We start from the raw sequence: 27,943 nt of genomic DNA, 5'->3' as shown, positions 1-27,943 counted from the left end.
ACACCCCTTCAGGAGCAGTATCAAGTGTGCAGCTCATCTGGTAGAGGATGGCCAAAACATCGCCAATATATGTTTAAAATCAGCGCTGGATGTAACAGTTGATGATGGGCATTACAGAGCGTTGCAATGCCTGGTTGAGGATTTCAGGATTCAAACCTGAATTACAAAACAAACATTCTGAATTTGCAACTCAATGGCGAACAACTTTCAGGAGCGTTGCCGATGAAACTTTGACTCAGTTGAAAAAGGATGGCCGCAAAGTCAAAGGGGGCTCTGCAGTTCAGAGGCAACATGCAGAGGGGATCAGTACCCTCATGAAGTCCCAGAGGAAGGAGCACCTTCCATCCTGTATCATTCCACCAGACATACTAACAAATATATCTGGGAGGTAGTCCAAATATATCTGGGAGGTAGTCAGTCAAGTCGGCATCCAGGTTGGCAGTACAGACTGGGAAGACCGTCCTTTTGCGGGCGCCCACGAGAAAAAAAAACAGCCACAAAGGGCAGGGGTACCCCTGCCAATTGGTGACTTGCCAACATTCAGGAACACACTGCGAACATCCAAGAATGTAAAAACGGAACATCAAGATGTTCTACATACAACACCAACAGGAGGCGGAATTTAAAAAAACTTCCTTCATTAGTGGGTAAGATCACTTTAGACAAATGGACTTTAAAAATAATGCAGTACGGATGTTGCATAGAATTAGGCAAGGTACCTCCATGCACGGGGCTTAAGAGAAAGGTGCAATCAAGAGGTAACATTTCATTTACTGAAGGAAGTAGAAGAAATGTTAGCAACAGATACAGTAGAACTAGTGCTGAATATAGCAAACAATAAAGGAAACTACTCCACATATTTCCGTATTCCAAAGGTAGATGATTGAACACTGTGGACTATTCTGGACCTGAGGTTTCTGAACAAATTTATTAAAAGCACAGAAATTCAAGATGACAACCCTACAAGAGCTAATACCATAATTGCAAGTAAGGGATTACATGGAAACAATCGATTTGAAAGATGCTTATTTACACATTCCAATGAATGCAGGCCAGACGATTCCTCATGTATGTGGTAGACAAAAGACACTACCAGTTCAAGGTGCCGGCATTTGGGATATTCACAAGGTGACTAGCAGCAGTGTCAGCACACCTACAGAAACAAGGAATGCACGTTTATCTCTACCTAGATGACTGGCTGCTAAGGGCAAACTCGCACAAGAAATGCAGAGAACGCATTCTGCAAGTAATGAGAACTCAATACAGGCTGGGGTTCTCAATAAACATGGAGAAGTCATCTCCCAAACCAGAACAAGTGATGTTCCTAGGGGCAAGGATCAATTCAATCCAAGGGAAGGTGTTTCCCAGAGAGAAAAGAACAGACACTGTTGAAATAAACCCAGATGTACCGAAAGGGGCAAGCTCTGACAATGAGAAAAGTGGGGGAAGTTATTGGGAATGATGGCTTCCTGCGCCCCTTTGATACCAAACATCAGACTTCACATGAGACCAGTTCAGGAATGGCTGCAAAACCAATGGTCTCGGTCAACAGAGTTGGGAAGATCTAGTGTTTGTCACGCAAAGAATAGAAGATGATATAGCGTGGTGGAACAGTTCACATAGCACAAGATGATAAACATTTGCACAAACAACTCCTACAGTGACCACTATGACAGACTCCTCACAGATGGGATGGTGAGCACCAGTGAACAATCTCAGGGTACAGAAAGAACAGGATGCAGTACAACATATCAACATCCTGGATCTAAAGGCTGTATTCCTAGCCTTAAAAGCCTTTTAGAAAGCGCTTAGGGAAAATACAATATTGATACAAACGGTAAAATCAGTTTCCATGTTTTAGGTCTACAGGCAGGGAGGGACACACACTCTACCACTGTCAAGATTAGCACAAGAACTATGGAAAAAAAGCAATTCAACAGAAGATGGAAATGTAAGTAGTTCATCTACCGGGAAAAGACCATGTTGAGTTGAACAACTAAGCAGGCAAGCTTCATGTTCCACAAATGGGAGCTGAGCTAAACAGTATTGAAGAGGATCTTTCAAAAATGTAGAGCACCAGAAACCTGTGTGCAACACCACTGAACTCCAAATGCCAAAGCTTTGCATCCAGGCACAGTTTCTTGTCTTTGAATCTGGCAGCATGCCTGAACACTTTTAATTTGAACACCTAAAGCTACCAGAGAATACAGTGACTGTCCTAGGAGAGGCAAGGAAACCAACAAGTAGAAAGTGTTTCATAGTAAAATGGAAAGGATACTAATTTAGTGTCTTAAGGAAGGACTATTCATAGAGAACACTAGAGACAAAACAGTGCTATAATACGTAACACATTATCTAGACTGTAAACTGAAAAATGCATCCTTAAAGGCTCACTTAGCAGCAATAGGGGTGTACACAAGGGGCCACACTGGGAGAAGTTTCTTAACAGCGCCAATCGTTATGCGGTTCCTGGAAGGAACAAAAAAAATTGTTGCAGTTCCAAAGAAGGTACCTCCACCCACGTGGAATTTAAGTGTAGTGCTCAAACAACTGTTGAAGGCGCCAGTCAAACCTTTACACAAAACTACATTGCAGATGCTCACGCTAAAGCCTGCCTTTTTACTGACCATTACCTCACCACGCAGAGTTAGTGAATTACAAGACTCCTGGTACAACAACAATCTTTCCTAGTACACAAGTACAGGATTGTCATGAGAACTGACCCACAGTTCATACCAAAGGTTATCTCTCACTTCCACTTGAATCAAAGTATGCAGATTCAGAAACCAAAGATGCACGCAGAAAAGACATTACATACTTTTAGCTGCCAAAAGTGCAGTAATGTATTACATTGAAAAGACAAGGGCAGACAGGAAGTCAAAACATTGCTTTGTGCCATTTGCAAAGAGTTTTCTAGGGAGATCAGTTGCCAAAAACACAATCACAAAATGGATCACACAAACTATTCAGTTGTATTACACCAGAATGCAGGGGAAACATTGCAATGGATTCCTGGAGAACATTCAACCAGAAAGAAGCTACAATTCCTTTCCTGTCAAATACTCCATTACAATACATTTGTATGGCAGCAACATGGTGATCAGGGCACACGTTCGCAAGACATTATTTAGTTGATTTTCAAATGAACAAGGAAGCACAAGTGGGAAAAATGTTATTATAACTGTCTACAAGTCAATGCTCCTTCAACCATCCACCACTCTAGTAACAAACCGCTACCAAGTCCTTACACAGCACGGTAATCCAGAAAAGATTCTCGCTGCAAAGTGTATAGTTTCTTACCTGTCTGTGTAGTTTTACAGCTTGAAGAAATTTCTAGATTCACAAGCAAAGCCACCCACCTCCACCAAGGAGACGAAAAGGGGAGAACAGGGGAAAATATAAGAATCTGAAGACTGCGACCAAAGCTAGGAGTTTCCGGTGGAAGCACGATGACATCACAAGGGGGACACCAAATGGAGATCCGTCGACACCCACCCACAACAAAACAAAGAGTAGGTGTATAACTGTTTTAGAGAGCGTTTCAGACCCTACCCCTGGATGGCAGAATAATGCAACTGCACATGAATTTACAGAAAATTCCACAAGCTTCAAAACTACACCAACAGGTAAGAAACTATTAGTTCCTGCGCTTGCTGTACTAATTCCTACTTTATTTGGTTTTCCCGTGAGCTTGGACCCTTAACTTGAATCATTCCATACCTTCTCCATCGATAATGACGAAGACCACTTGGGCCATACAATTTTAGAATCTAGCTCTTGCCCTGTCCTTGTCTCGTTATAGAAATAATCCTGAATTACTTGATATTCTTGTCCAGCACTTTGAGGCTCACTGCTTGGTTTAGAGAACTTGGCTTCTGCCTCTTGCTAACCCTGCTTTGTTTGGATTATGGTTAGGTGTTTCTGTATTTCTTTGAGAATTCTGGTGGCTTTTTTTCAGTGATCTCCAAAAGTTTCAAAAATTATAAAAATCTGTGGTCATCTGTTTATATTTTCCTGCATACATAATCAAAAGCTATGGTGTTTTTCCAGTGCTTAGAAAAAAATATGCTTTCATTTCTTTTCGTCATATTCTTATTGTCATTTATTTCTCAATTCTTTCCTGCTGCTCTCTCTCGTTTGTACCCTTGAATTGAATTTTCTTTTTAAGGGTAACCTTTCAATATTTTCCTCAATTCCCTGCCTATCTAATTTCAGAAGTACTCAAATTCCTGTTTTCAGCAGTCCAGTCCCACCTTTTTCAAGGATGTGCATAAATGGAGATGTGTATGTACCACATTAAGATTTGATTGTATTGGATAACAGATTAATGGTGGGCATTTAGCACACATTACTGCTGCTCTGTTCAGCCAAGTGGCAAAGATTTTGTGAATCAAGATTGTTTTAGTTTGAACATGATCTATAGAATTAGTGCTCCGTCAATGCAAGCCAGTGTCACTTGGTCCTGTTCTTTGCCTTGAGATACCAATAAAGGGTCCGGACTAATAAATACATTTTTAGATGGAACCTAGACAGCGCTTGCGCTGTCAGGATGATCTGTTGTATGTACTTTGTGGGCTTTCACTCCTTCCATCGCTTGTGATTCATTTAGTCAGTTGTCTTGCAAAAAAAAATCCCTGCTTGCTAATGGGCAAATTGGCTTCCTGTTCCTTCCGTTTTACAAGTTGTTCACTCCCCTGCAATATTGCCCCAGGACATTTAGGTCTACTCTTGTCCCACTGTAACATATATTTAGAGACTACTTATCCCTTTCTCTAAGAGCAGCATTTGACCATAGAGCTGGATGTTTTCAGTGCTCTGAGGTTTGTCTCTGTGAACTGGGCTGTAAATCATGTTCTCATCTCCTTACATTTGCTTTGTTTTCCAAGACAGAGGTCAAATGTTAGAGGCTGTGCGAAAATGGGCCGCATAGCAACTTGGAAGACTTTCGAGATGGGAACGCTTCTTTGTGTTACCTTCCCTCAGCCCTCTTCCTTGTTAATTTCTGTCCTGTTGCTGGCTTTTCAACGTGCACTACCATCAGAGAAACTTTGCTGCAGGCACACAAACAGCCTTGTCTGTGGGAGCGCTTGTGACACCATTTGTTTTATTTGTAACTCATTACCAGTATGCTGGTTTGTTTATACATGAGACACTGGTATTTTATAAGTATTCCTTAGCAATATATTCCATTGTTTTGGTGAGACTGTATTACAATATGGTTTACCCTCGCTCCTTGCCAGTACAAAAAAAAAACTATGCTACTCTAGTTTTATCATTTTATTTTTCGTCATCAGTCTTGGGGACAGGGCCATATGAAGAATCGTGGAGGTGTTGTTGGCACTGCTGTCAGTGCGCATGTCTATTTGGCCGGCAGTCTTATGATGGCCAAACCAACATGCGCACTGACATCTCTCCAACCCAGCTGCATTGGTGGGTGGAGAACCGCAGTAGGCTCAGGCTGCCAGTCCCGATGGAGCTCAAAACCAGTCTGCTCTACCCAATCCCGGCATGAGGGTAAATTCATGGCCATAAGGGAGTATGGGAGTTTCAGCCTGTGCAGGTAAGTTATTTTTTTTAAATGTTTCAAAATATTATGATTAATCGCCCACAGCGCTGCCCTACTACTTTTCCCTGACACCAGCCGCTACAAAGCCACTTTTTATTTTTTTATTTTAATTATTTATATAGCGCAGCTGATACCTTGCAGGTTTCCTGGCGCTGGAGAATACTTTACTGAGGAAGAGACCGAGGTATGTAGAGGCGGGGAAGTCTAAGGGAAAAGCCAGGTCTTGATGCGCTTCCTAAATGGAAGAAGTTGCGGGATCTGGCGTATGTCAATGGGCAAGCTGTTCCATAATTTGGCGGCTGCGACCCTAAAGGATCTACCCCCAGTTCTTGGCGGTGATGAGCGGTGAGTGGCACTCCAGCTCCAGCCCGGGACCCGGGCGAGGGGCGAGCAGTGCGCAAACTCCTGTGACAGCGTGGGTGAACTCTGAACTTGAGGCTGGGGGCAGAAAGCAATGGGGCTGTGGCTAGGAATGGTGAGGAGATAAAAGCAGTGCTCACCATTGAGTTACAGCTGTTCCTCACATTAGCATGAAAGCCTTCTTAATGTCCGCATGGGAAAGTTTTGTGTCTTACTTAACTTTGTTGGATGGAATTTCTTTATTAAGATAGAGATAGAAACCCATCTCTTTCAAACCACCTGTGTCAGAGGTGCTAGGGCCCATGTTGGAAGTCTCTGGTAAAGAAAGTCACATGTAAAGCAGTGTCGCAGCTTGACACCTGGGCAACTGCATAGACCATATTAACTGTCAAACTAGGGAAACTACTCTAAATTCAAGTAAGGGCGAGGCTTTGTGTGACGTAACTGACTCCACTTCGACCCTTCAGTTTCCAGCATGCTAGGGAATGTCTCCTCTGCTCCACGGTCATTTGGCCTCCGAATCAACCTCCCACAGCAAGTTTTTGTACTACAGGAAAGCTCTGGGTTTATGGTGTAAGTATGACATGCACTTTGCACCTAAAGTATGCAAGAGGGGGTCCCATACAAACCTCAAAAGGGCGTCACTGCTGCAAAAAAGCGTGGTCATGTCCTCTAGTCTAGAGTGTAAACAAACCAACCGTGTACCAGGATCCAGCCTTTGTGTGCCAAGCTGCCCCCTTCCCAAGAGAAAAAAAGGCCATTTGTTAGTGCTGCAAGGTTCTGCAAAGCCCCGAGTGTTTTACTTAAATAGGACTTGATCTCAAATCGTCCTTTTCAATTTTGGGTTGAGCCTGGGGGCGCGCCTGCCCTGCTCTGTGAGCCATGCTGTAGTAGAGTATGCACTTGAAGCTCTGCCCATATTTTTCATTGGCTTGTGGCTTGTGTTCTTTGTAAATGCAGGCTTCTGATTTGGTAGTCGGCTTGTTAATCCCTCCTTATTACAGCCTGGTCTTCATTTGTAACCTCCCATGAGGACTGGCCCTTGTACTTCTGTTACACCGTCTGTGATATTTAGTCTGTAAGCACTACTTCTTGAGTGAGTTTTGTCTTACTGCAGGCACAACGTGCCTTGCAGCAACATTCAGCACTCCATGCGTGCTTTCACTTTCCAAGCAGCGGGACGATGGTGGCCGCTTCTTTCGAATGCCCTACCCACTTAGAGTTTGAGCTATTGGCATTGAGATTGACAATAGCTTAAACTTTTGCAAATGCAACACCTATTGCTTTACAAATATTTAGTGGTGTTTTTTCCAAGTGCCCCATTTCACGCTTGCACTTTGAGGCCACGCCCCTTTCTTTAGACACAGGGCGTCTAAAGAAAGGGGCGTGGCCTCTTAGTGCAAGTACGGCATGGGGGCGCTTGGAAACAAACCCTATTTGCAATTCAATAGGTCTCGGATTTGCGACAAGTTAAGCTATTGACATTTGCAGTACCAATAGCTCAAAGTTTTGTAAATGCAAGACCTATTGCATTGCAAATGCTTGTTAACACGGCTTCGCTGTCCTTGTTTACTTAAGTATGACTTCAGTCAAAGATCATTAAGGCAGCTAAGGAACACATTTTAAACTGCTTTCTTCTTATAGTTCCTTTTTTAAATGATGTGCTAATTATGTACCGACCACGACATAAAACAAAGCATTGGCATTGCCAATAGGTCTCGCCTTTGGGACCTTATCAGTATTTAGGCAAGCAGCACATTATCCTGGATGCTGTATAATGTACTATTATTTCACATGCCACTAGTAATAGCCACACGCGGGTACTTTTTGGAAATACAGGCTTCTGAGCCTCATTTGCCAGGATTCTGCTGCACAAAGTAATGCCGCCACTACGGCCTTAATAGCAAGCGAGGTTCAGAACAAAGTTTAGGTTATCATTTCTCTAGGCAGTTTTTGCAGGGGGAAAAAAATTTTAAGTAAAGAAAATATAATCGTTCCTTTCCCTCCTGTCCTATGAAAGTCCCAGCATCCTCATTGCACACTCGGTATTCGAATCAAACATCCTACAGAGTTAATTAAGTGCAGCGTTGTAACCTTGCACAACCATGAGGCAGTTTGTGACCATATACCTGTGTGAGTTACTGGACTTTTTAAGACTTCTTGAATTTTTGTGCAGCCGTTAACTTTCAAAATGGAAAAAACACCATGGCAATATAGAACAAAGTTGCAACTAAGGAGCTTGCATGTTTATCCACTTTGAAGTATTTTGATTTTAGCTTGTTCCAGGTCGGAAAAAACATTACGGTTTCAGTGTTGAACTTTCGTTGACAATCTTAATGCTATCTTGGAACTGTAGTCTTTGTGTGCTTTAATTGAGCCGGGTTTTTTTCAAAGTGAGACGGATGCGTAAAGGAGTATGCAGTCCCGAATGAAGGTTGAATAGTTTGTCATTCGTGTTAAAATACCAAAAGCTACGTTGTATTAAAGATGACATTAGCATAACTGTTAGGATCACTATCAAGACTGGCATATGGGTGTTTTGTTGGCATGTAGACATTGTTTGAATTTCACTGGCTGTAAAGCATTCCACAGCACTGGAACTTAGTTATCAAGATGCGCCCTTCTTTCATTTGAGTTATTCTTGACACAGCCATGAAGTTTGTTAATGCTGGATTTGGTTTACATGTTCTGTTCTTCCAAATTGTAAATTATCTCCTTACAAAATATACTTTTCTGTTAATTTGCTTTTGTTTTAACAATTACATGTATGTTATGTTGTTATAAGTACCCCATGCGCATGCCCCATAGTCTCTGTAGCTTTAAGGTAAGGAGCAGGTTGATGTTCCCAAGCCATTGTGGAGCATGGCATTTTTTTGGGGTGCACTCTGTATGGCTGCAGAGCCCCACTGGGACTACCTAGACCACACTCGGGGTCCTAGAAACCCCACCTTGTACTCATTAAACAGTCCAATACGTGAGCAGTGATAGCCAGCGTGTAGGGAACACCCAAAAGAGAAAAAAAATCACGGTTACCACTTGAGTCAAAAAATAAATACGTATTTAAAAGCACCCCTAATGTTGACTCTTAATCAGCAGATTGCAGGTTACTCTTCTGTTTTATCTTGTTAAACTGGAAACTATCAATCTAAACTACCACTGAAAATGCAGTAAAATTGATTTAAGAAAGTTCTAAAACTTTTCGTGGTTTAAAATGTAAATTAGGCTTCTGTTTGTCTATAGCGCTTGGTTACCTCCGATTTATTTAGCGCTGTTGAAGTGCTCATGATCTATTTTCTAATGCCAAGCTAGTCCAGGCAGTCACATTTTTAGATTTCTTCTTTTTTTTTCTTGTTTTTTTTTTTTAAGCTGGGGAAGGGGCTCAGATCAAACTAGTGGAGCCACTTCTTAATATCAACTATTTACATTGTGTACGTGTACCTGGGAATCATCCTGGACTCCGAGCTCAAAATGGACCGCCAGATCAACTCGGTCTCATCTTCCTGCTTCCACACCCTCCGTCTCCTTCGTAAGACCTTCAAATGGATCCCCCTCTAACACCGAAAGACAGTCACTCACACCCTGGTCACCAGCAGACTCGACTACGGCAACGCACTCTACGCCAGAATATACAAAAACCTCATCCGCAAACTACAGAACATCCAGAACGCCGCCGCAAGACTGGTCCTCAACCTGCCAAAACAATGCCACATCTCCCAGCACCTGCGCACACTCCACTGGCTCCCTGTCGAGGCGAGAATCACCTTTAAGATGCTCACCCACGCACACAAGGCCCTCGACGGCACCGGACCAGCATACCTGAACAGCCGACTCAAATTCCACGCACCCCAAAGGACCCTACGATCAGCCCAGCTTTCCTACACCGTGGTCCCCCGCACCAGAAAGACCAGATCGGGAGGCCGCTCCTTCTCCTTCCTCGCGGCCAAAGCATGGAACGCCCTTCCGCTCCACCTCAGACAGACAACATCGCTCACCATCTTCGCAAGAAACCTCAAAACCTGGCTCTTCGACAGACCCCCTCCTTGATGGAATGGAACCTGCACCCCCTCCACCCCCCCACCCCTAGCTCCTTGAGACCCTTACGGGTGAGTAGTCGCGCTTTAACAAACTCCTGATTGATTGATACACTCACTCGTGGGAAAAAATGTTTACATCTGACTGTGTAGATATATATAGATCTATATGTATTTAAACACCTAGCAATCCAGGTAACACATTTCAAGTAAATATATAGATTCCTTTACTACCTTCAAACAACTCAGTTTTGCAGTGCAGGATTGTGGAATTCCCGTAGACCTACGCCCAGGACATATTGTTTGGGGTCAAGAGCAACACATTTTCATGTGTACTTTGTCCTTGGGACAAGTAGGCCCAACCCCCTGCAGCACAAACCCTTCGGCTGCCAGTTTGCAATACCACATTATGGATCAGGAAAGGGCACAGTGCAGAAAAAGTAATATTTTTGCCCATATGTAAATGCTGTGCAAACTTGTATTTATGGTTCAATAATTGCAAGCCTCAATTATTAGGGCGAGCGCGCGAAGTAAATGTTGTAAGCTCCGCCTGCCCTATCGACAATGGTTTGAGTATCAAAATGTGTACACACGTTTTCAAAGTTTAGCAGTATGGGACTATGTATAATGCTCCCAAAATGCTCTGATTTACAGCAAATATTTACAGAAGCTTGAAAGCAAGATTGATGATTCTTTGCTTTCAAAATAAAATGTTCATAAAAAAAATAAACATTTTGCTGAACTACTACTAAATTTCAGGAACCATTTCTTTACAGCATCATGTAGTAACGTGTTGATGCATGCTGGTATTTCCCAAAAATGTTCATAATGGAAAATCAGTCTAACCAGTTTCAATGATATCTACTTGTCCATGGGGTAGGTTGCTTCATAAATCTACTTTCCCTATAACAAAATCCACTTGCCCCTTTGGTGCCATGTAGTGCAACAACATATTATGACAGCAATCTCATTAAATAAGAGCTCTGATATAGCCTCTCTGATTATGACAGGGCTCATAGTATAGTAGTTTTTGAATACTTGCAATCCCCTTATGTTGCCATGTTTCCGCAGATCTATGTACTGTGGCTGAAGGTAGTGGCAAGCAATAGTTTCAGGGTTAGAATGCCCTTTTGAGTCTGTGCAAACCTCCTAACTTGCATGTTTTAAGGGTTTTCAACAACCACTTCAATTTTTTTCAAATACTGAGAATTGTTGGGATTTTCTCCTGACAGTGGCATATGTAAAAAAAATTCCAGTGTTGGTGAGGGGGGGGGGGGGGGAGGGGTGGGAGGGGCAGAGTGGTTTGAGGTTAAGTGATCTTGCAAGCACTCATGTTTTCGCATGAGCAAATCTACATATGCATATTGCTCATGCTACAATGTAGTTAACAAATATTCTCTAGAAGTATTATTACTTCTACTTTTGTAAATCCTTGGGAATTCACGAAATCTGTATAGCTGCACTTAATGCAAGGACAAATACCATAAGTTCACTTTTAAGACTTTTTTTAATAATTGGGCCCTAATTTGGTCTGGCGTTGACTGTGACTTTTTGTTTATTAAAATTCTCTTCCCCCTCTCTCTCCATCAGGTGGCTTCACTGTGTGACAGCATTCTGCTCTTTCACAAGGAGCAAATCTGCACAGAAAGTAGTTTTGCTCAGTGCCAGTAACCACTATGGCAGTGTGTGCTTTTTGAGACCAAAAAAAAACATTTCTGCTTTTGCCAATGCTTGTTTATAATGGTGAGGTTCCAGCGGCTCCCACACCAATAAGGTTTTACAAAATCCAAGCCAAAACAAGTCGCACATTGACAAAACTAAAAAGCTGACCCCCGATTTCAGACCTACTGTCTTTGCCATTGCTTGTTTATTTTTGTTTCGCATAATCTTATTGAAACTGGGTAGCCTGATTTTTCCATTCTAAATATTTTTGGGAAATACTAGCATGCATCCGCACGTGTTTCAGGTCGCGCCCCACAGATAGACAACTGCTGTAGATAAACATGCGCTGCATACTCGAGCCATCCAGAGTTGGGTTACTGATATTAAAAGTTGTTTTTCTTTAAGAAAGTCTTCAGTTTCAAGATTTTGTGACTGCCCTTGTGCTTTGTGGGTTAAGGGAGAAACGCCAACTCGCCCCCCATCTATCTGCCACACCCAAGAGTTTTACAGCGTTCTAGAAATCAAAGCTATTCTCAGAAAGACAGACCACATACATGACTGTCATGTATTTCACACAGTAACCAGATGAGACCTGTTCGCCCCAGCTGTCTGGGTTAGTGCCAAATACACAGTACACAGGAGGCTTCCTGTCTTTTCTGCCCATTAGTTTTGAGTAAGTACGGCCCGGCTGGACGCCGAGACGAAAAAGCAAGGTAACTCGTCAGTCAGTCTCCGCCACAAGGGACATAACGGTATCTTGATCGGCAGACCAGAAAGAACAAGCATTTACAATGCAACGGTTTCGCCTTTGGAAAAGTTAGAGCTATTGGCATTGCTCATGACATTTCTTTTTTTTTTTTTACTTATAAATAAATGGCATTGTTATTTACATTGCCAACAGCTCTCTCAGCCCACACAGCTCTCACAGCTCACACAGCTTTCACAGCCCACACAGCCCACACTGCCCACACTGCCCACACTGCTCTCACAGCCCACACAGCTCTCGCAGCCCACACAGCTCTCACAGCCCACCCAGCTCTCACAGCCCACACAGCTCTCACAGCCCACACAGCCCACACAGCTCTCACAGCCCACACAGCTCTCACAGCCCACACAGCTCTCACAGCTCTCACAGCCCACATCTTAGTTAAGGGATGTTTCTTGGCATTATCAGTTTGTAAAGAGGAGCTAATTTAATCGTTTCTACAACAATTGCTTTTCTCACTGAAAGGTTTTTGGTGGGAGATCCTCACCCAAGTAGAATATTACACAGCTGCCAAACACTGCTTATTTAGGTTAAAGAGATCTTAAATGACACTCAGATAAGGTTGTAATATTCCATGTGAAATTGTCAAAGATCAATCTGCATTATCCTAGAGCCCACCAAATATTTAATGGGACTCTCAGCAAGTTCCTATGTAAGTAACGCAGGGCATTCTAGAAAATTCGGACGTGTTTGTTCCGGGGTGACTTATTTAAATATAAATATTTTCAGATTGGTAGAGTGCTGAACGCACACCTAGGAGACTAGATTCATGTCCGAATGTCTGGCTAGTACTATGTAAAATGTTGCCATTTAGGTTAATTTAATGTAAATATACTTTCTGTGGATATCTCATAAATATTGCATGGAACCGTTCCTCCTGGACCTATAGTGGATGCCCATATGTAATCAGAAATGTACACAACAAATCCTTTGGCAGGGCAGACCAGTTAAATTAATCTAAAAACAAGTCTCCCACAAACAAATATTATCCCAATACACATTTCGTAGCAGGAGAACCTCTGACACTGCAAGAAAAGCCTATTGCCTATAACTTTACCTCAGAGGATAACAGAGGGCTTACTTACCCACTCATGTCATAAGTGCAGCCCGGGACACACAGAGGTTTCTTGTGGGTCCTGGTTAGTGCATGGGATTACTTTCAGGGTTATGAGCATGGCTGTTGATTTCTTCAAAGACAAGAACAAGCAACGGAGAGTGAAAGGGGAGGGGGGGCGGGAACGGGCACACGGGGAGGGGGGGCGGAACGGACACACGGACAGCGGGAGGGGGCGGGAACGGGCACTGGACAGCGGGAGGGGGTGGCGGGAACGGCGCACGGACAGCACACTGCTGCCAAACACTGCTTATTTTGGTTAAAGAGATCTTAAATGACACTCAGATAAGGTTGTAATATTCCATGTGAAATTGTCAAAGATCAATCTGCATTATCCTAGAGCCCACCAAATATTTAATGGGACACTCAGCAAGTTCCTATGTAAGTAACGCAGGACATTCTAGAAAATTCGGACGTGTTTGTTCCGGGGTGACTTATTTAAATATAAATATTTTCAGATTGGTAGAGTGCTGAACGCACACCTAGGAGACTGGATTCATGTCCGAATGTCTGGCTAGTACTATGTAAAATGTTGCCATTTAGGTTAATTTAATGTAAATATTCTTTGTGGATATCTCATAAATATTGCATGGAACCGTTCCTCCTGGACCTATAGTGGATGCCCATATGTAATCGAAAATGTACATAACAAATCCTTTGGCAGGGCAGACCAGTTAAATTAATCTAAAAACAAGTCTCCCACAAACAAATATTATCCCAATACACATTTCGTAGCAGGAGAACCTCTTGCACTGCAAGAAAAGCCTATTGCCTATAACTTTACCTCCGAGGATAACAGAGGGCTTACTTACCCACTCATGTCATAAGTGCAGCCCGGGCCACACAGTGGTTTCTTGTGGGTCCTGGTTAGTGCATGGGATTACTTTCAGGGTTATGAGCATGGCTGTTGATTTCTTCAAAGACAAGAACAAGCAACGGAGAGTGAAAGGGGAGGGGGGGCGGGAACGGGCACACGGGGAGGGGGGGCGGAACGGACACACGGACAGCGGGAGGGGGCGGGAACGGGCACAGGACAGCGGGAGGGGGGGCGGGAACGGCGCACGGACAGCGGGAGGGGGGGGCGGGAACGGGCACAAAATGCGTAAACTTACAAAGTGAAAACACATTTATAAACAAAATGCTCCTTACCTGATCGCTTCGTGGGAACTCGAATCTTGCAGCCAACTCCAACAACAGACCCTTGTAAAAGGAAGAAAAAAGCCGACTCGAACAAAAAAAATAACACACACCCACCGCCGCGATGACGAACAGAAGTGGGTGGAGAGGGAAAAAATCACGGAACGCCCCCGAATCTGGTCCGGCCTTGACGGACAGATCCGGTTCCCAATGGCTAGCCTCCATTTATGGAGCTAGCCAATGGGAGCCGGGGGACGTTCCCGAAGCCCAGATTGTAAACAAAAGATTTCACCTGCGCCGAAAAGCTGCGCACAAGTGCGCAGCCTTCGGCCAGGCGAAACCTAAAAACTGGCTACTTTTTCCCTTGAAAAAGGCTTTTGTAGTACAAATTCTTCCACAATTTTGTTTTTAGAAAATGTTGTTCTTGGGTAACAGTTTTCCAAAGTCGACAAAGTTTGCAACTTTGTGAAGTTTCAGAGTAACGTTTCAGGATGGTATCAGCGATACAAAACTTTAATTGCAAAATGTTCATTTTTCATATATATATTATATGCTATCATTTTAATATCTGCATTTAAAAATAAGCACATTTTTACTAATACAGCAGTTTGAGACAAAACGTTTTCTGCTAGTTGCTAGCTGTCCACTCCCACGCTCAAACACACTGAATATGTTTGGTTGTGCATCAAATAAATACGGAAAATGACATGTAACACTTACTACACTCTTGCACTAAAAAGGGACTCATTAAGCAATATTCAAGAGTGCCCTACCACTTCCTGTTGGCTCAGGATGACAAGCAGTAATGAAGAAATGATGTAACAACACTACCCTGGTAAAGCGAAAGCACAAAGTGCAATAAAGCAGTTTCCACTGCTCAAAGTAATAAAACATTGGAAATCCCCTCCGTGTCACTGTGGAGAGAATCACGTGACTCCACGAGGCAGGACAAAATGGGTAGTCCCTCTGCTTGCTCCAGGGCTGGGCAAGGCCTGATCCTTCAGAACAGGACTAATATCTCGAAAAAAGGCGGTAAACAACGCCAGGTAAACATAGCCATGATGGCAGAACAAATTCCAGCCGCCTAGCCACAGGACTCGTAGGGCAGAGCAGGGCAAATGGCAGCAGACGACGGTAGCATAACCCTGAGACCAGGCAAACAACAGCAAACAGTTCCACGAGAGAAGCACAGTTAACAGACCAGGAAAGACCTTCAGTGCCACTGGGGTTTGAAATACCCAGAAGCCTCCAGGAAGTGTAAACGAGGCACAGGGCATCGGGACGATAAACAGCACAGAACTATGGTCAACATTATACTGAAAGACAGCAACGCATGAAGGAGGGACAGACAAAACCAGGGAAATAAATAATACACATATACTGCAGACAGGAAGCACATGGCATCAGGGCGCTACACAGGGCATGCACCTGAAAGAACCACAGATCATTAGGGTATGTGGAGCACATAGTTGTCAGAGGGAAGGGCACATGCAGAAGGGCTGGTAGACATTGCATACGTAGCGCAGTGCAAGGCGCACAGCATCAGGGCGATGAACAGCGCTCGCATTCTTGGTAGAGGCCTGATATCTTCAGGGCAGTGGGCAGTAGATATGTGCACCCCAGACTGCAGGTAAGTAACACCCAAATGATAGAAAGAACACCACCAACAATGGAGGCCCAGCACTACTGCTAGGAACAGTACACATGAACCACCAACCAGGGTGCATGCCACCAGGAGCATAACATGCACTAATATGCTGGAAAGCAAATCCAATTATATCAGGCTCGCGGACAGTGCACGTATACTGCAGAGCAAGTCTAACTATATTAGGCTCACGGTCACTGCGTGTATACCATTGCTGCAGAGCCAATCCAATTATGTCAGGCTCACGGACAGTGCACGCATACTGCAGAGCCGATCCAATGATATCAGGCTCATGGACAGTGTACGTACACTACACAGCAGATCTAATTATATCAGGCCCATGAGCAATCATGGTCAGTGCACGTATACTGCAGAGCCAATCCAATTATATCTGGTTTACGGACAGTGCACATATGCTGCAGAGTCAATCCAATTATGTCAGGCTCACGGACAGTCCACGTATACTGCAGAGCAGATCTAATTACATCAAGCTCATGGAGAGTGACCGTATACTGTAGAGCCAATGCAATTATATCAGGCTCACGGATAGTGCATGTAAACTGCAGTGCAGATCCAATTATATCAGGCTCATGGACACTGCACATGCACTAAAGAGCAGATCCAATGGAATCAGGCTCATAGACAGTGCACATACACTGCAGAGCAGGTCCATTTATATCAGGCTCATGGACAGTGCGCGTATGCTGCAGAGAAGCGCCAATTATTTCAGGCTCTTGGACAGTGCACATATACTGCAGTGCCAAGTCAATTATATCAGGCTCTCGGACAGAACTTGTATATTTCAGAGTCAATCCAATTATATCAGGCTAATGGACAGTCGGTCCCGGTTGCTCTCCCGCCCGCTCTCGACAATCCTACGAGCGGCGGGGGAGTTATGCAGGCACTCGGCAGTTGGGACGGCAGGCCGGGGGCACAGGGGCACTCACGGTCTCCTCGGCGGGGATGGGTCTCCTCCGGGAGGCTCTTCGTCGTGCTTCAGGTGCAGCTCCTCCGCCGATGGCCCAATCAGGTCGCTGCTTTGCAGGCGAGCCCTCACAACCACCCGGGAGTCAGCCAACGGCAGTGCGGCTCCCGGGGCAACCCACGATGACGAACCTTGAGCGGCCAATCCCTGCACAGCTTCAGTAGTGACGCGACGGCGCACGGGCCAATCCCGTCGCGGCGTCAGTGAGGGGGCTCGACTCCTGTGGCCAATGGGAGCGCGGCGGCTTCGATCTCAGCTACCGCAGCTCCCGGTCACGAACACAGCTTGCAGAGGGTGTTTCTGGCCCCGGGCCGCGACAGTGATTTAGCGGCCAGAGATTTTCGGGCCGCAGATCGCGGTCAGCCTGCTTCCTCGCCAGCAGATCGACACGGGGGATTATAAGGCACAGGGAAACACCACGGGTCTCCCCTCACCCCTGAATCTGTGCCGATGAGCACAGCGATCGGGCCAGCTCTTCTCGGGGGCGTTCCCGGCTTTTGGCTGACGTATCATGACGTAGCCAAAAGCCAAAGATTCTCGGGAACGCCCCCGTGTCTGGTCTGGCATTGACGGACGCCTCTCTGTTCCAATGGCTAGCCTCCATTTATGGAGCTAGCCAATGAAGCAGAGAGGCGTGTTCAAGTCACCCATACTAGAAACTACAGATTTCTCTGGAGGAGGAGCCTAACGGCTCCGCCCCCCAGCGAAACCTAAAAAGAGGAAGGGTGGTAGGGAGGGAGGAGTTTCTATATTGGGAGGTATTTTTATGTATGGGTAGGTGGTGTCTTGAATAGAGTCAGGGAAGCCAAAATCGTTCTGAATGAAGGTTAGGTAGGGACGTGGAGACGATGTGAGTTTACAAGCAACCGTTTGCTGGAGAGATTAGTAATGAAGAAGTCGAACTCCAACAGAGCTAGCATACGTGCCTGTTTCATAGGCAATTGGAATTTTACTGGAGACCCTCTGGCCAACACTAATCTTCACTCTCATCATGGTGTTGTGGTATAAAAGCTGGATCGTTTTAAGTTGCTTCGCAGGAACAACCCAATTATTCATTTTCTTTTATAGTCTATATTCCTCAGTACACGGTCGAATATGGATTGGAAGACTAAGATCAGTTAGTGAGTTACAAGCCTTACAGTAAGAGAACCCTTCATCCAAGTACACAGCAATTACTTTGCAAACTGTCCTTAAGCTTCCAGCAAAACTGCTTTCCCCTTTTTATTTTAAACGAACAATCCGTTTTCTTCCCACACCTATGGTCGGAGGCTGAAGTAGTATTGCACAAGTTAGATGTCAAAATATCATTAATGTTTTACAGAAGTAATTAATCTTTCCCCTTGTTTCTTCCTACCACCACTGCAGCAGAGCTACAAAATTATCCATAAAATAAAAATAAAAACTCCGACGAAATATGCGGATTACTACTGCAGTTTGGTCATTGTTTTTTTCCTTAGTGAAATGCACATGCAATCTGTTGTATTCAACCACATGCGGTTACATGTTGATAAAAGTACAAATTAATTAAAAAAAAAAAACCTGCAATAGCAAGAGATGCATACATTTATGTTAAACTCGATTGCTTGAAATGCATTACATTCTGAACTTGCCTTTTTTTGGTAGTCTTGCAGAATACCTTGTTATAGTGTCATGCTGGGAGACCGTTTCTTTCTGTTAATAATGGGAAGTTGCATGTAAACTTGGTGTACGTTGCTGTGTGTGCTTCCTTATTTTGCATGTATTTCTAGATTGATTATGCCTTTATCTAAACCCCATTAAGCTTTATCGTTTACATTTTTTTCTATGAAAGGCTTCTATCAGCTGGTGCAACAAAGGTTTATGCCATTCTGACTCATGGTATCTTTTCTGGGCCAGCCATTTCACGGATCAACAATGCTTGTTTTGAAGCTGTGGTAGTCACAAATACGATTCCTCAGGAAGACAAGATAAAGCACTGCTCTAAAATCCAGGTAAGCCTATCACCCTGCTCGTTGAAGTAGTTTTGGCTGCTTTAAAATATATATTGCAAATCCAGTCCACTTTCAAAAAAATCCAAGAAAGGACCGGCTGCAGACACCATCTGAATGCTCATTTACTTATTCAATCATTGCACTCACTTTGCCATAACGTGTTTCAACCAAGACACGCAGCCTTGATTATAAGCAGTTGTAGCACCATTTTATTTCCTGTAAGTACTGTGCACCAAATGAATAAATAGAGGAACACACTATTCTAGGAGCATGTCAATAGGCAGACTATCATAAAAAAATTTACCCTTTCCATATAAAAGTCGTGTACAATAAATCTACTTTTTCTACTGTTCACCTTTCTAAATACTTTAATGTTTCAGTTCATTATTGAAATGAGAATTACCACTTATTATTGCCTACTTCTTTCCCTAAATTCTGCCCAAGTGGGCTTATATAACCAGCCCTACATTAAATATTTTTATCCATGAAGTAAAAACTGCATTTCATTGTAAATTAATTTTTACCAATGTGGAGCAGGAAGGATGTGTGTGTGTGTGTGTTTTTATGCATGTATTTATGCAGTGGTGTAACTAGCCACTCTGCTGCCCGTGGCGGTCCCTGCCTTTACTGCGCTGCGGTGGCTATAGAGCAGGGGGGGATCGCACCCCGTGGCAAACGCATGGAAGTGTCGAGGAGGGGACACCGCCCTCAACTTGTGCCACCCAGGATAGACAGCCCTTCCCCTTGCTACATCACTGTATTTATGTATAAGGTAAAATAATTTTACTTGCTGGCAGTTGCCAGTAGGTATCTGTAGTTAGGACCATGTTTCCATTGGAAATTTATTTTTTAATTTGTCTAGAAGTTTGGTGCTGTTTGACGAATCTTCACAACATTTTCCCAGAAAAAGTGCACCGCTAATTCTGGTTGTGAATGGAAAATTTCAGGCTGATCCGTCAAGAGGAAAATAAGGGGGGGTGGGAGGCATCAAAGTACATTCCCATGTTAATTACCATGGAATCTTTAGACATGCCTGTAGCCCGAACTGTTGGACGGAATTACGCCAAATTTAGCAGAAGCATTGATTTTGGGCCAGAGATCACACTTTTTGTTGTTTGGTGTAAAAACTTAAGTAGTTTTGGAGCAGGTATAGGAAAAACCTATTTGTATATCTGGCTGAACCTAAACCCAGATCTCATGGTGGGATCTGTTTGGCTAGTAAGGAAAAACATAGCTTCCCTTGGAAATCATAACATCGCCAAAGTCTCATTGATACACCACTTTCTCTTGAGACTATTCACCTCGCTCTCTGGAATTTCGGCATTTTAAAGGTCTTTACCTATAAACCCAAGATTGGATGTAGCATGTACTGATTATTTTATTTCACATAAAATTTATTAAAAAGAATCTTTCGGAAACTCAGGAAAGATTGTGAAAGTGCACTCATTTAAAAACACCGTGTCGTCCGCCAGCACCGCCGCGTCGTCCGCCAGCACCGCCGCGTCGTCCGCCAGCACCGCCGCGTCGTCCGCCAGCACCACCGCGTTCACCACCACCATGTTCACCACCACGTTCACCACCACCACCACGTTCACCATCACCATGTCCACCACGTTCACCATCACCATGTCCACCACGTTCACCACCACGTCCACAAACACCCCCACCACCCGTAACGGGTAAAGTGTCACTGGAGGGCAGGGGTAATAGGAGTGTCAACCCCGGCTGTACATGGGACATTTAATGATGCATACTGTGCGAGAAGACGGGAATAGGGGTTAGAAGTGTTACACCAGACCCAAGATACATTTTGAACAGGCGCAATGTCACAGGGGCTCCTCTAAAAGCACTTCTTGATTATTCATTTCATGCCTCCTATCCCCTATTCTTTGTCGTCTGTTTTATATGGGAGGTCTTCCTTCACCAGTGCTACCTTCTATTGTTCACTTGTAATTGTACATGCATTTGTATAGTGAGGTATGCTGCTTGCAGTGTGCCGAAGGACATTATCAAATAAGTTGTAGGTTACTTTGTATGGGAGTGCTTCTTTTGAACAATGTTTTACTTTGAATCAGATCTGTGTGTCAATCGTATTGTTTCCATGTGTGATCACAGACGTGCTCTTTTCCTGTCTTGCAGTGCTTAGAGGGATGAAGGGAAGATGAGCGGGAGAGAGAGCGGAAACTCTTGCAGTTTTAGTTTAGCTGTTTAGAGTTACTCTGTAGGTCCCATATAATACATTTTGTGCGACTGCGAACATCAACCCACTTCTTGTGCTTTCCACTTCGGGCTGTATTACCTTGGAGGTCTGCCACCTGTGTTATATGTGGGGCCTCTTGCCTAGCACTCATGTGGTGTCAGGGTGTGGTCTGGGTTTTAGTGGACGACTGTCTTCTGAGGTGCTTTTATTTCCATGTCTGTACTTTCTGCCATTCCGCTGTGTTAATGTATTTGGAAGATAGCTTTTGAAATCTTTTCTTCACACTAGACCCAGGGATCTGGGAGGAGTGAGGGAAACCAACACACTGCCTGGTTTACCAAGACTGACTGGTCATACTAAGTGCGGCTTATGCAGTGTTTGTCACCTCACGTGCAATTCTAAAACCATTGACCTTGGCCTCCGCACTCCCTGGGAACAGAGATTGCATACTAACTGCAATTCCCAGGGAGTGATCTACTTGATAACATGCCCCGGCCAACAAAGGTACGTAGGGATGACAAGTAGAAAAGTGCGCGTGAGAATTACGGAACATCTGAGCACGATAAGGTGTGGAAAGACCAACACAAGACTCTCGGCTCACTTTCAAGAAAAAGGACACGGTATAGATGACCTGAAGTGGACTGTAATAGAAAAAGTCCAACTAGGCAGACACCAAGCAGATGACCAAAGCCTCTTGCTCCGGCGGGAGCAGAGATGGGTGTATCGGTTGAGGAGCCATTTGTTAGGAGTCAATGATGACATCCCATGGCAGGCATTGAGCAGACAGTAGATTGCTATAAATAAACATGGCAGGTTGCTTCTATCATCTAGTAAAATATGATTAGAATAACGAGAAGCCCTCACTGTTGATTGGTTAGCTCCATGGCACACCAGTATCTCCACATTAATTCCCCTTTGAATTCCGGGTTACTTTCACCCCATGAGGGACTTTCTAGACCCGACACCTCATGGGATGGAAAATCGTGTATATATATATATATATATATTTGCATTATTTACAATCCGTAAGAGTTCATGAGAAGTGGGAACATATGACATCGAGGTCACATGAGTTATATGGGGAATGGTACTGGCATAGTAAGATTCTATAGTTCTAAGAGGGGTGGTACCTAGGGATCCTAGCAATAGGTCCACTCCTTTACAAACATCCCACCACGACACAATGTAGGGGCCTTTCCAACGGAGCATCGTGCCCCATAAGTAAGAGTGGATCAGGTTTGTTGTGTGTCGCGAAAGGGATGATGGTCAGTGCTGGTGGGCTCGCAAAGACCCGTTTAATTTGAGGGACACCTGATGTACATGTGGGGGTATTGGAACAAGTAGCGTCTATGATGGGGTTGCGATTATATTAATGGGCGCAACACCTAGTGCCTGGTGGTTTTTTAGTATATGACACCCACCCCGAACACTCACTCTCTGTATTGTAGGAGACCGCAATAAACTGGAGAGCGATAAGAATGATGGTCCGTAGGGGTCTGTAACCGGCTAGAACGGCAGGGACTCAGTTTTAAGCTCAGGAAATACAATCCCTATGATATAGAGCACATAATGGAGCTATGGCATCACCACGTACGAAACGGACAACGTGGTGATGCGGGACGCCCTGCCCCCGAGTGGGTGTTTCACATTTACTAACCGGCTCTATTAGTAACGTCCTAAGGGCGTCTGTGTTTAAGATACCCTACCAAAATATTACATCTGAAAGAGACACGTTAGTGATAGATTCCTTACCTTAGAATATCCCCAGGCGTCAGACTGGATCCGGAAAGTTTTGCGTAGCAGTACCCTTGCGCGTCGGTAGGCGTCGTCTGCGGCTCCGCGTCCGTCGGCGTCGTGGGCGCCGTGATGACGTCGTCGGAGTACTTGGACGCCGCCTCCGCGTGCTGACGTCAGTTCTTTTTTCCGCGCCAGCCAGCGCAGATCTGGAAAAAGCAGTTCCCTGGTCATTTTTTGACTAACTTTTTGGATCTTTTTGATCTCTTTCGAAGTCTTCACGACTCCGACGGTGCCGTTAGGGATGCCTGGCTTCAAGCACTGCGGCGGTTGCGAACGACTCATGTCGGTTACGGATCCGCACCGACTGTGCCTGACTTGTTTGGGCGTCGACCATGACGATGAGACCTGCTCCGACTGTCGGGCCCTCTCGAGGAAGGCCAGGCGGGAGCGGGCCCGCAGGCGACTCAAGATCCGCCAGTCGGCCCCGTGCCGTGTGAGGTCCCGGTCCCGGTCCCACGGGAGGTCGAGGGACAGGTCGCGGGGACGGAGCCGTCACAGCTCCGGGAGTCGGCGCCACTCCTCCGGGTCCAAGTCGTCAGGTAAGAAGCATAAGAAGTCGAAGAGACATCATCGCTCTTCCGACTCCCCCGACGCTCGCGCGATGCGGCCGGGGGTTCGGGTGACACCGCCCACGCGGCTCCTCAGGAGTCGCGGGCGCCGCGTTCGGCTCCATACCCCCCGGTCCCTGGGCTGAACGCGACGCCGGAGGAGATAGAGCGCTTCCTCATGGCCATGAGGTCCCTTTCTTCTCCGACGGGTTCCGCGGCGCCTTCGGGCCCAGCGAACCCGTCTGGGGGCCCTAGTGGGTCGGGTACAACCCCAACGCCGTCGGGTGCTTCGGCCTCGACGCCGCCGGCGTCTTCGGCGCCGCAGGGCTCTGCGATCCCGACGCCGCCGCTGCCCTCGGGCTCGGCGCCGCAGGGTTCGGCGGTCCCGGCATCGTCGGTGCCTTCGGGCCCGACGCCGCAGGGTGCCGTTCGGCCCTCGTCGGGCGATGGAACGTCCCCGGTGGACCTTACGACCCCCCCCGGGGTCGGTCCGTGTGGTGTCCCTGCTGGCGTCGGTCCCGGCCGACGCCGCCCCCAATACCTCCTCTCTATGGGTCCCGACGTCGGGACAGCGCCAGTCGGCACCGATCCCGATGCCGTTCGGGGATTTCTATCCCTATGAACCATCCTCATTCGCTAACGACCCTGAGTCTCAGGAGATGAGGGAAGAGGAGGACTGGGAGGGGTCTGAGGACCCTCTGACAAGGGAATGTCAGTCTAGCATGGACTGGACAGGAGACCTTGGGGAGGCCAGTGGCCTGGACACCTCTCCAGACACTGGATTCGTCTCTCCTCCTTCCGTGGCTTCGGAGGAGGGTGCTACATATAGTGTGGTGTTGATGAGGGCTGCTAAGGCCTTGGGCCTTGAGCTCCCCGTCGCGGCCGTGAGGACTAATCTCCTCACTGAGGTCCTTAAGCCGCAGTCATGCTCCATGGAGCCAATGCTGCCGTTTAATGAGGCCTTGTCGGACGTTCTGTTGGGCACTTGGTCCAGGCCCGCTACAGGTTCGCCTGTAGATAGGAACGTGGCCAGACGCCACCGCCCGGCTCCGGGCGACCCATGTTACCTGTCCACCCACCCCACCCCCGAGAGTCTGGTTATCCAGGCCTCTAACTCCCAGACCGCCTTCCCGTCTGCACCCCCTGATCGGGAATCCAAGAGGTACGAGGCCTTTGGCAAAAAGGTCTTCTCGTCCCTTAGCTGTGGACTGCGGTCTTCCAACACCGCATGCCTCTTGGGCCGTTACACCCATTCTATATGGGAAACAGTGGCGGAATTGCTGCCAGAGTGCCCGTTGGAGGTACGGGCCAAACTCGGCCAAGCCCTGGTGGAGGGCCGGGACGCAGCGAAATATGCGATCAGGTGCGGACTGGACACGACTGACTCGCTGGGCAGAGCGATGGCTACGACGGTGGCGATTCGACGCCACGCCTGGCTTAGGTCCGCCAACTTCTGGGCTTATGTCCAGAATACACTCATGGACATGCCGTTCGATGGCCGTCGCCTCTTTGGCGACAAGGCAGACCACGCGCTCGAGCGCTTTAAGGACTCCAGGGCTACGGCCAAGTCCTTGGGCCTCTCGGCCCGCGCCAGCAAGTGGGTGCCTTTCGCTCCTTTCGTGGCCACGGAAGGGGCGTCCCCACGCGTGCCGCCAGCCACTCGCCGCAAACTGTCGTCCAGCGCGGCGGCGGCCGTGGAAACCGCCGTGGAGGCGGTCGGGGAGGCAAGCGGAGCCAGTCCACACCTGCCCCTGCAGCATCCGCCTCTAAACCCTCCTAGTCCGTGCTTCTCGGCCCATGTGACGCCAGTGGGGGGCAGGGTTCGCCTTCACCCCTCTCACTGGCACACAGTCACTTCGGACAGGTGGGTGCTGCAGATCGTCCGAAGGGGCTACTCCCTCCCCTTTGAGACGACCCCTCAAGCCATGCCACCGCAACTCCACCGCGTATCGGGGGACCATTTGCGGCTCCTGCAGGAGGAAGTTTCGGCCCTCTTGGCCAAGGGGGCCATCGAGCGCGTTCCTGGGCCAGAAGTAGGACGTGGTTGCTACTCCCACTACTTCCTAGTACCCAAGAAGGGCAAAGGGGGCCTACGCCCTATCTTGGATCTGAGGAACGTCAACGGCTTCCTCCGGAAGGAGAAGTTCAAAATGCTGACCCTGGCTCAGGTCTTGACTGCCCTAGACCCAGGAGACTGGATGGTAGCGTTGGACTTGCAGGATGTGTATTTCCACATCCCCGTCCTGCCGGCCCACCGGCGTTACCTGCGGTTCACGGTAGGCCACGAGCACTTTCAGTTTACCATGCTCCCCTTCGGCCTTACCAGCGCCCCACGGGTGTTCACGAAGGTGATGGCGGTGGTCGCAGCTCACCTGCGCAGGTTAGGGGTTTCAGTCTTCCCCTACCTAGACGACTGGTTGTTGAAGGCGGACTCGCCCCAGGCAGTCGTCACCCACCTCCAGACTACGGCGGATCTCCTGCACAGGCTGGGATTTTCCATCAATGGGCCGAAGTCACACCTGTGCCCCTCTCAGAAGCTCCTTTTCATCGGAGCGGTTTCTCGACTCGGCGCAGTTTCGGGTTTACGCTGCCCGAACAGCGAGTCCGGGATATTCAGGCCCTGATCCCGGTCTTCGGGCCGTTATCCCGGGTTTCGGTCAGGTTGACGCTGCGGCTTCTGGGGCTGATGGCCTCCTGCATCCTTCTGGTGCATCACGCACGGTGGCTGATGCGGGCTCTGCAGTGGGACCTGAAGTTTCAGTGGGCCCAGCACCGGGGCAACCTTTCCGACCATGTCCTGATCTCGGAGGGCACTGCGAGACAGCTGCAGTGGTGGCTCACGGACCGCGATTGGGTCAACGGCAGATCCCTCTCCCTTCCCCAACCGGAGCACGTAGTTGTGACGGACGCGTCCCTCCAGGGCTGGGGTGGCCACTTGGGAGAGGCCGAGATCAGAGGACTCAGGTCTTCGGCGGAATCCCGGCTCCATATCAATCTATTGGAGCTGTGGGCGATTCGTCTGGCACTGAAAGCATTCCTCCCGTCTGTCCGAGGGAGTGCGGTGCAGGTGTTCACGGACAACACCACCGCCATGTGGTACTGCAACAAACAGGGCGGTGTGGGGTCGTGGACCCTATGCCAGGAGGCTCTGCGCCTCTGGCAATGGCTGGAACATCAGGGCGTGACTCTGGTGGTTCAACACCTGGCAGGTTCTCTGAACGCCAGGGCGGACGAACTCAGCCGTCGGTGCTCGATGGATCACGAATGGCGTCTGAACTCGGACGTGGCGCAAGGCCTCTTTCTGCGTTGGGGAGAGCCTTGGTTAGATCTATTCGCCACCGAGGAGAACGCGCAATGTCATCAGTTCTGCGCGTTGGAATTTCCAAGGCGGCACTCGCTCGGAGACGCTTTTCGTCGCGAGTGGAGCTGCGGTCTGTTGTACGCCTTTCCGCCTATACCACTTCTGCCCAGAGTGCTGAAGAAGATCAAGCGCGACCGAGCACAAGTCATCCTTGTGGCTCCGGACTGGGCACGAAGGTTCTGGTATCCCGAGCTACTCAGTATGTCAGTCGATCCCCCGGTTTGTCTGCCTCTTCAGGAGGACCTTCTGTCGCAGCAGATGGGGACGGTCCTCCACCCGAACCTGTCCAGTCTCCACCTCCATGCATGGAGATTGAGCGGCGGCAGTTGAGGCCATTTGACTTGCCTCCTGAAGTTTGCAACATCATTCTGGCAGCCAGGCGTCCCTCCACAAAAACGGTATACGCCTGCAGGTGGAACAGATTTGTGGCATGGTGCACAGCAAAGGCTGTGGATCCTCTCAATGCCCCTCTCTCTGAGATTCTTCTCTTCCTTCTTTCTCTTGCCCAGCAGGGCTCTGCTCTGGGCACTATCAAGGGCCATCTTTCGGCTCTTTCAGCCTTTCTGAGGCTGCCTGATCAACCTTCTTTGTTCAAGTCCCCTATAGTTAACAGATTTCTGAAAGGCATCACTCACACCTTTCCTCCTGTTCCTTTCGTGATGCCTCAGTGGGACTTGAACCTGGTTCTAACGTTTCTGATGTGCGCTCCCTTTGAGCCACTGCATAACTGTCCACTTCGCCTTCTTTCTCTGAAGACTGCATTCCTGGTAGCCATCACCTCTGCCAGGAGGGTGAGTGAGC

At 47.1% G+C, this 27,943-nt stretch overlaps 1 protein-coding gene across 1 annotated transcript in view; it reads left to right on the top strand.

Annotated features, from left to right (window-relative positions):
* The window catches only part of LOC147669049 (ribose-phosphate pyrophosphokinase 1-like), a 99,244-nt gene that overhangs the window by 54,885 nt on the left and 16,416 nt on the right, over positions 1-27,943 (top strand). Inside the window, exon 4 of the mRNA XM_086948263.1 lies at positions 19,077-19,236. Within this exon, the coding sequence (XP_086804389.1) occupies positions 19,077-19,236 (160 nt within the window). The remainder of the gene's footprint in view (positions 1-19,076; positions 19,237-27,943) is intronic.

The sequence above is a fragment of the Lissotriton vulgaris genome, unplaced genomic scaffold, assembly GCF_964263255.1.
Source record: "Lissotriton vulgaris unplaced genomic scaffold, aLisVul1.2 SCAFFOLD_393, whole genome shotgun sequence".
In the NCBI taxonomy this organism is placed as follows: domain Eukaryota; kingdom Metazoa; phylum Chordata; class Amphibia; order Caudata; family Salamandridae; genus Lissotriton; species Lissotriton vulgaris.
This window is presented reverse-complemented; position numbering and strand designations above follow the sequence as displayed.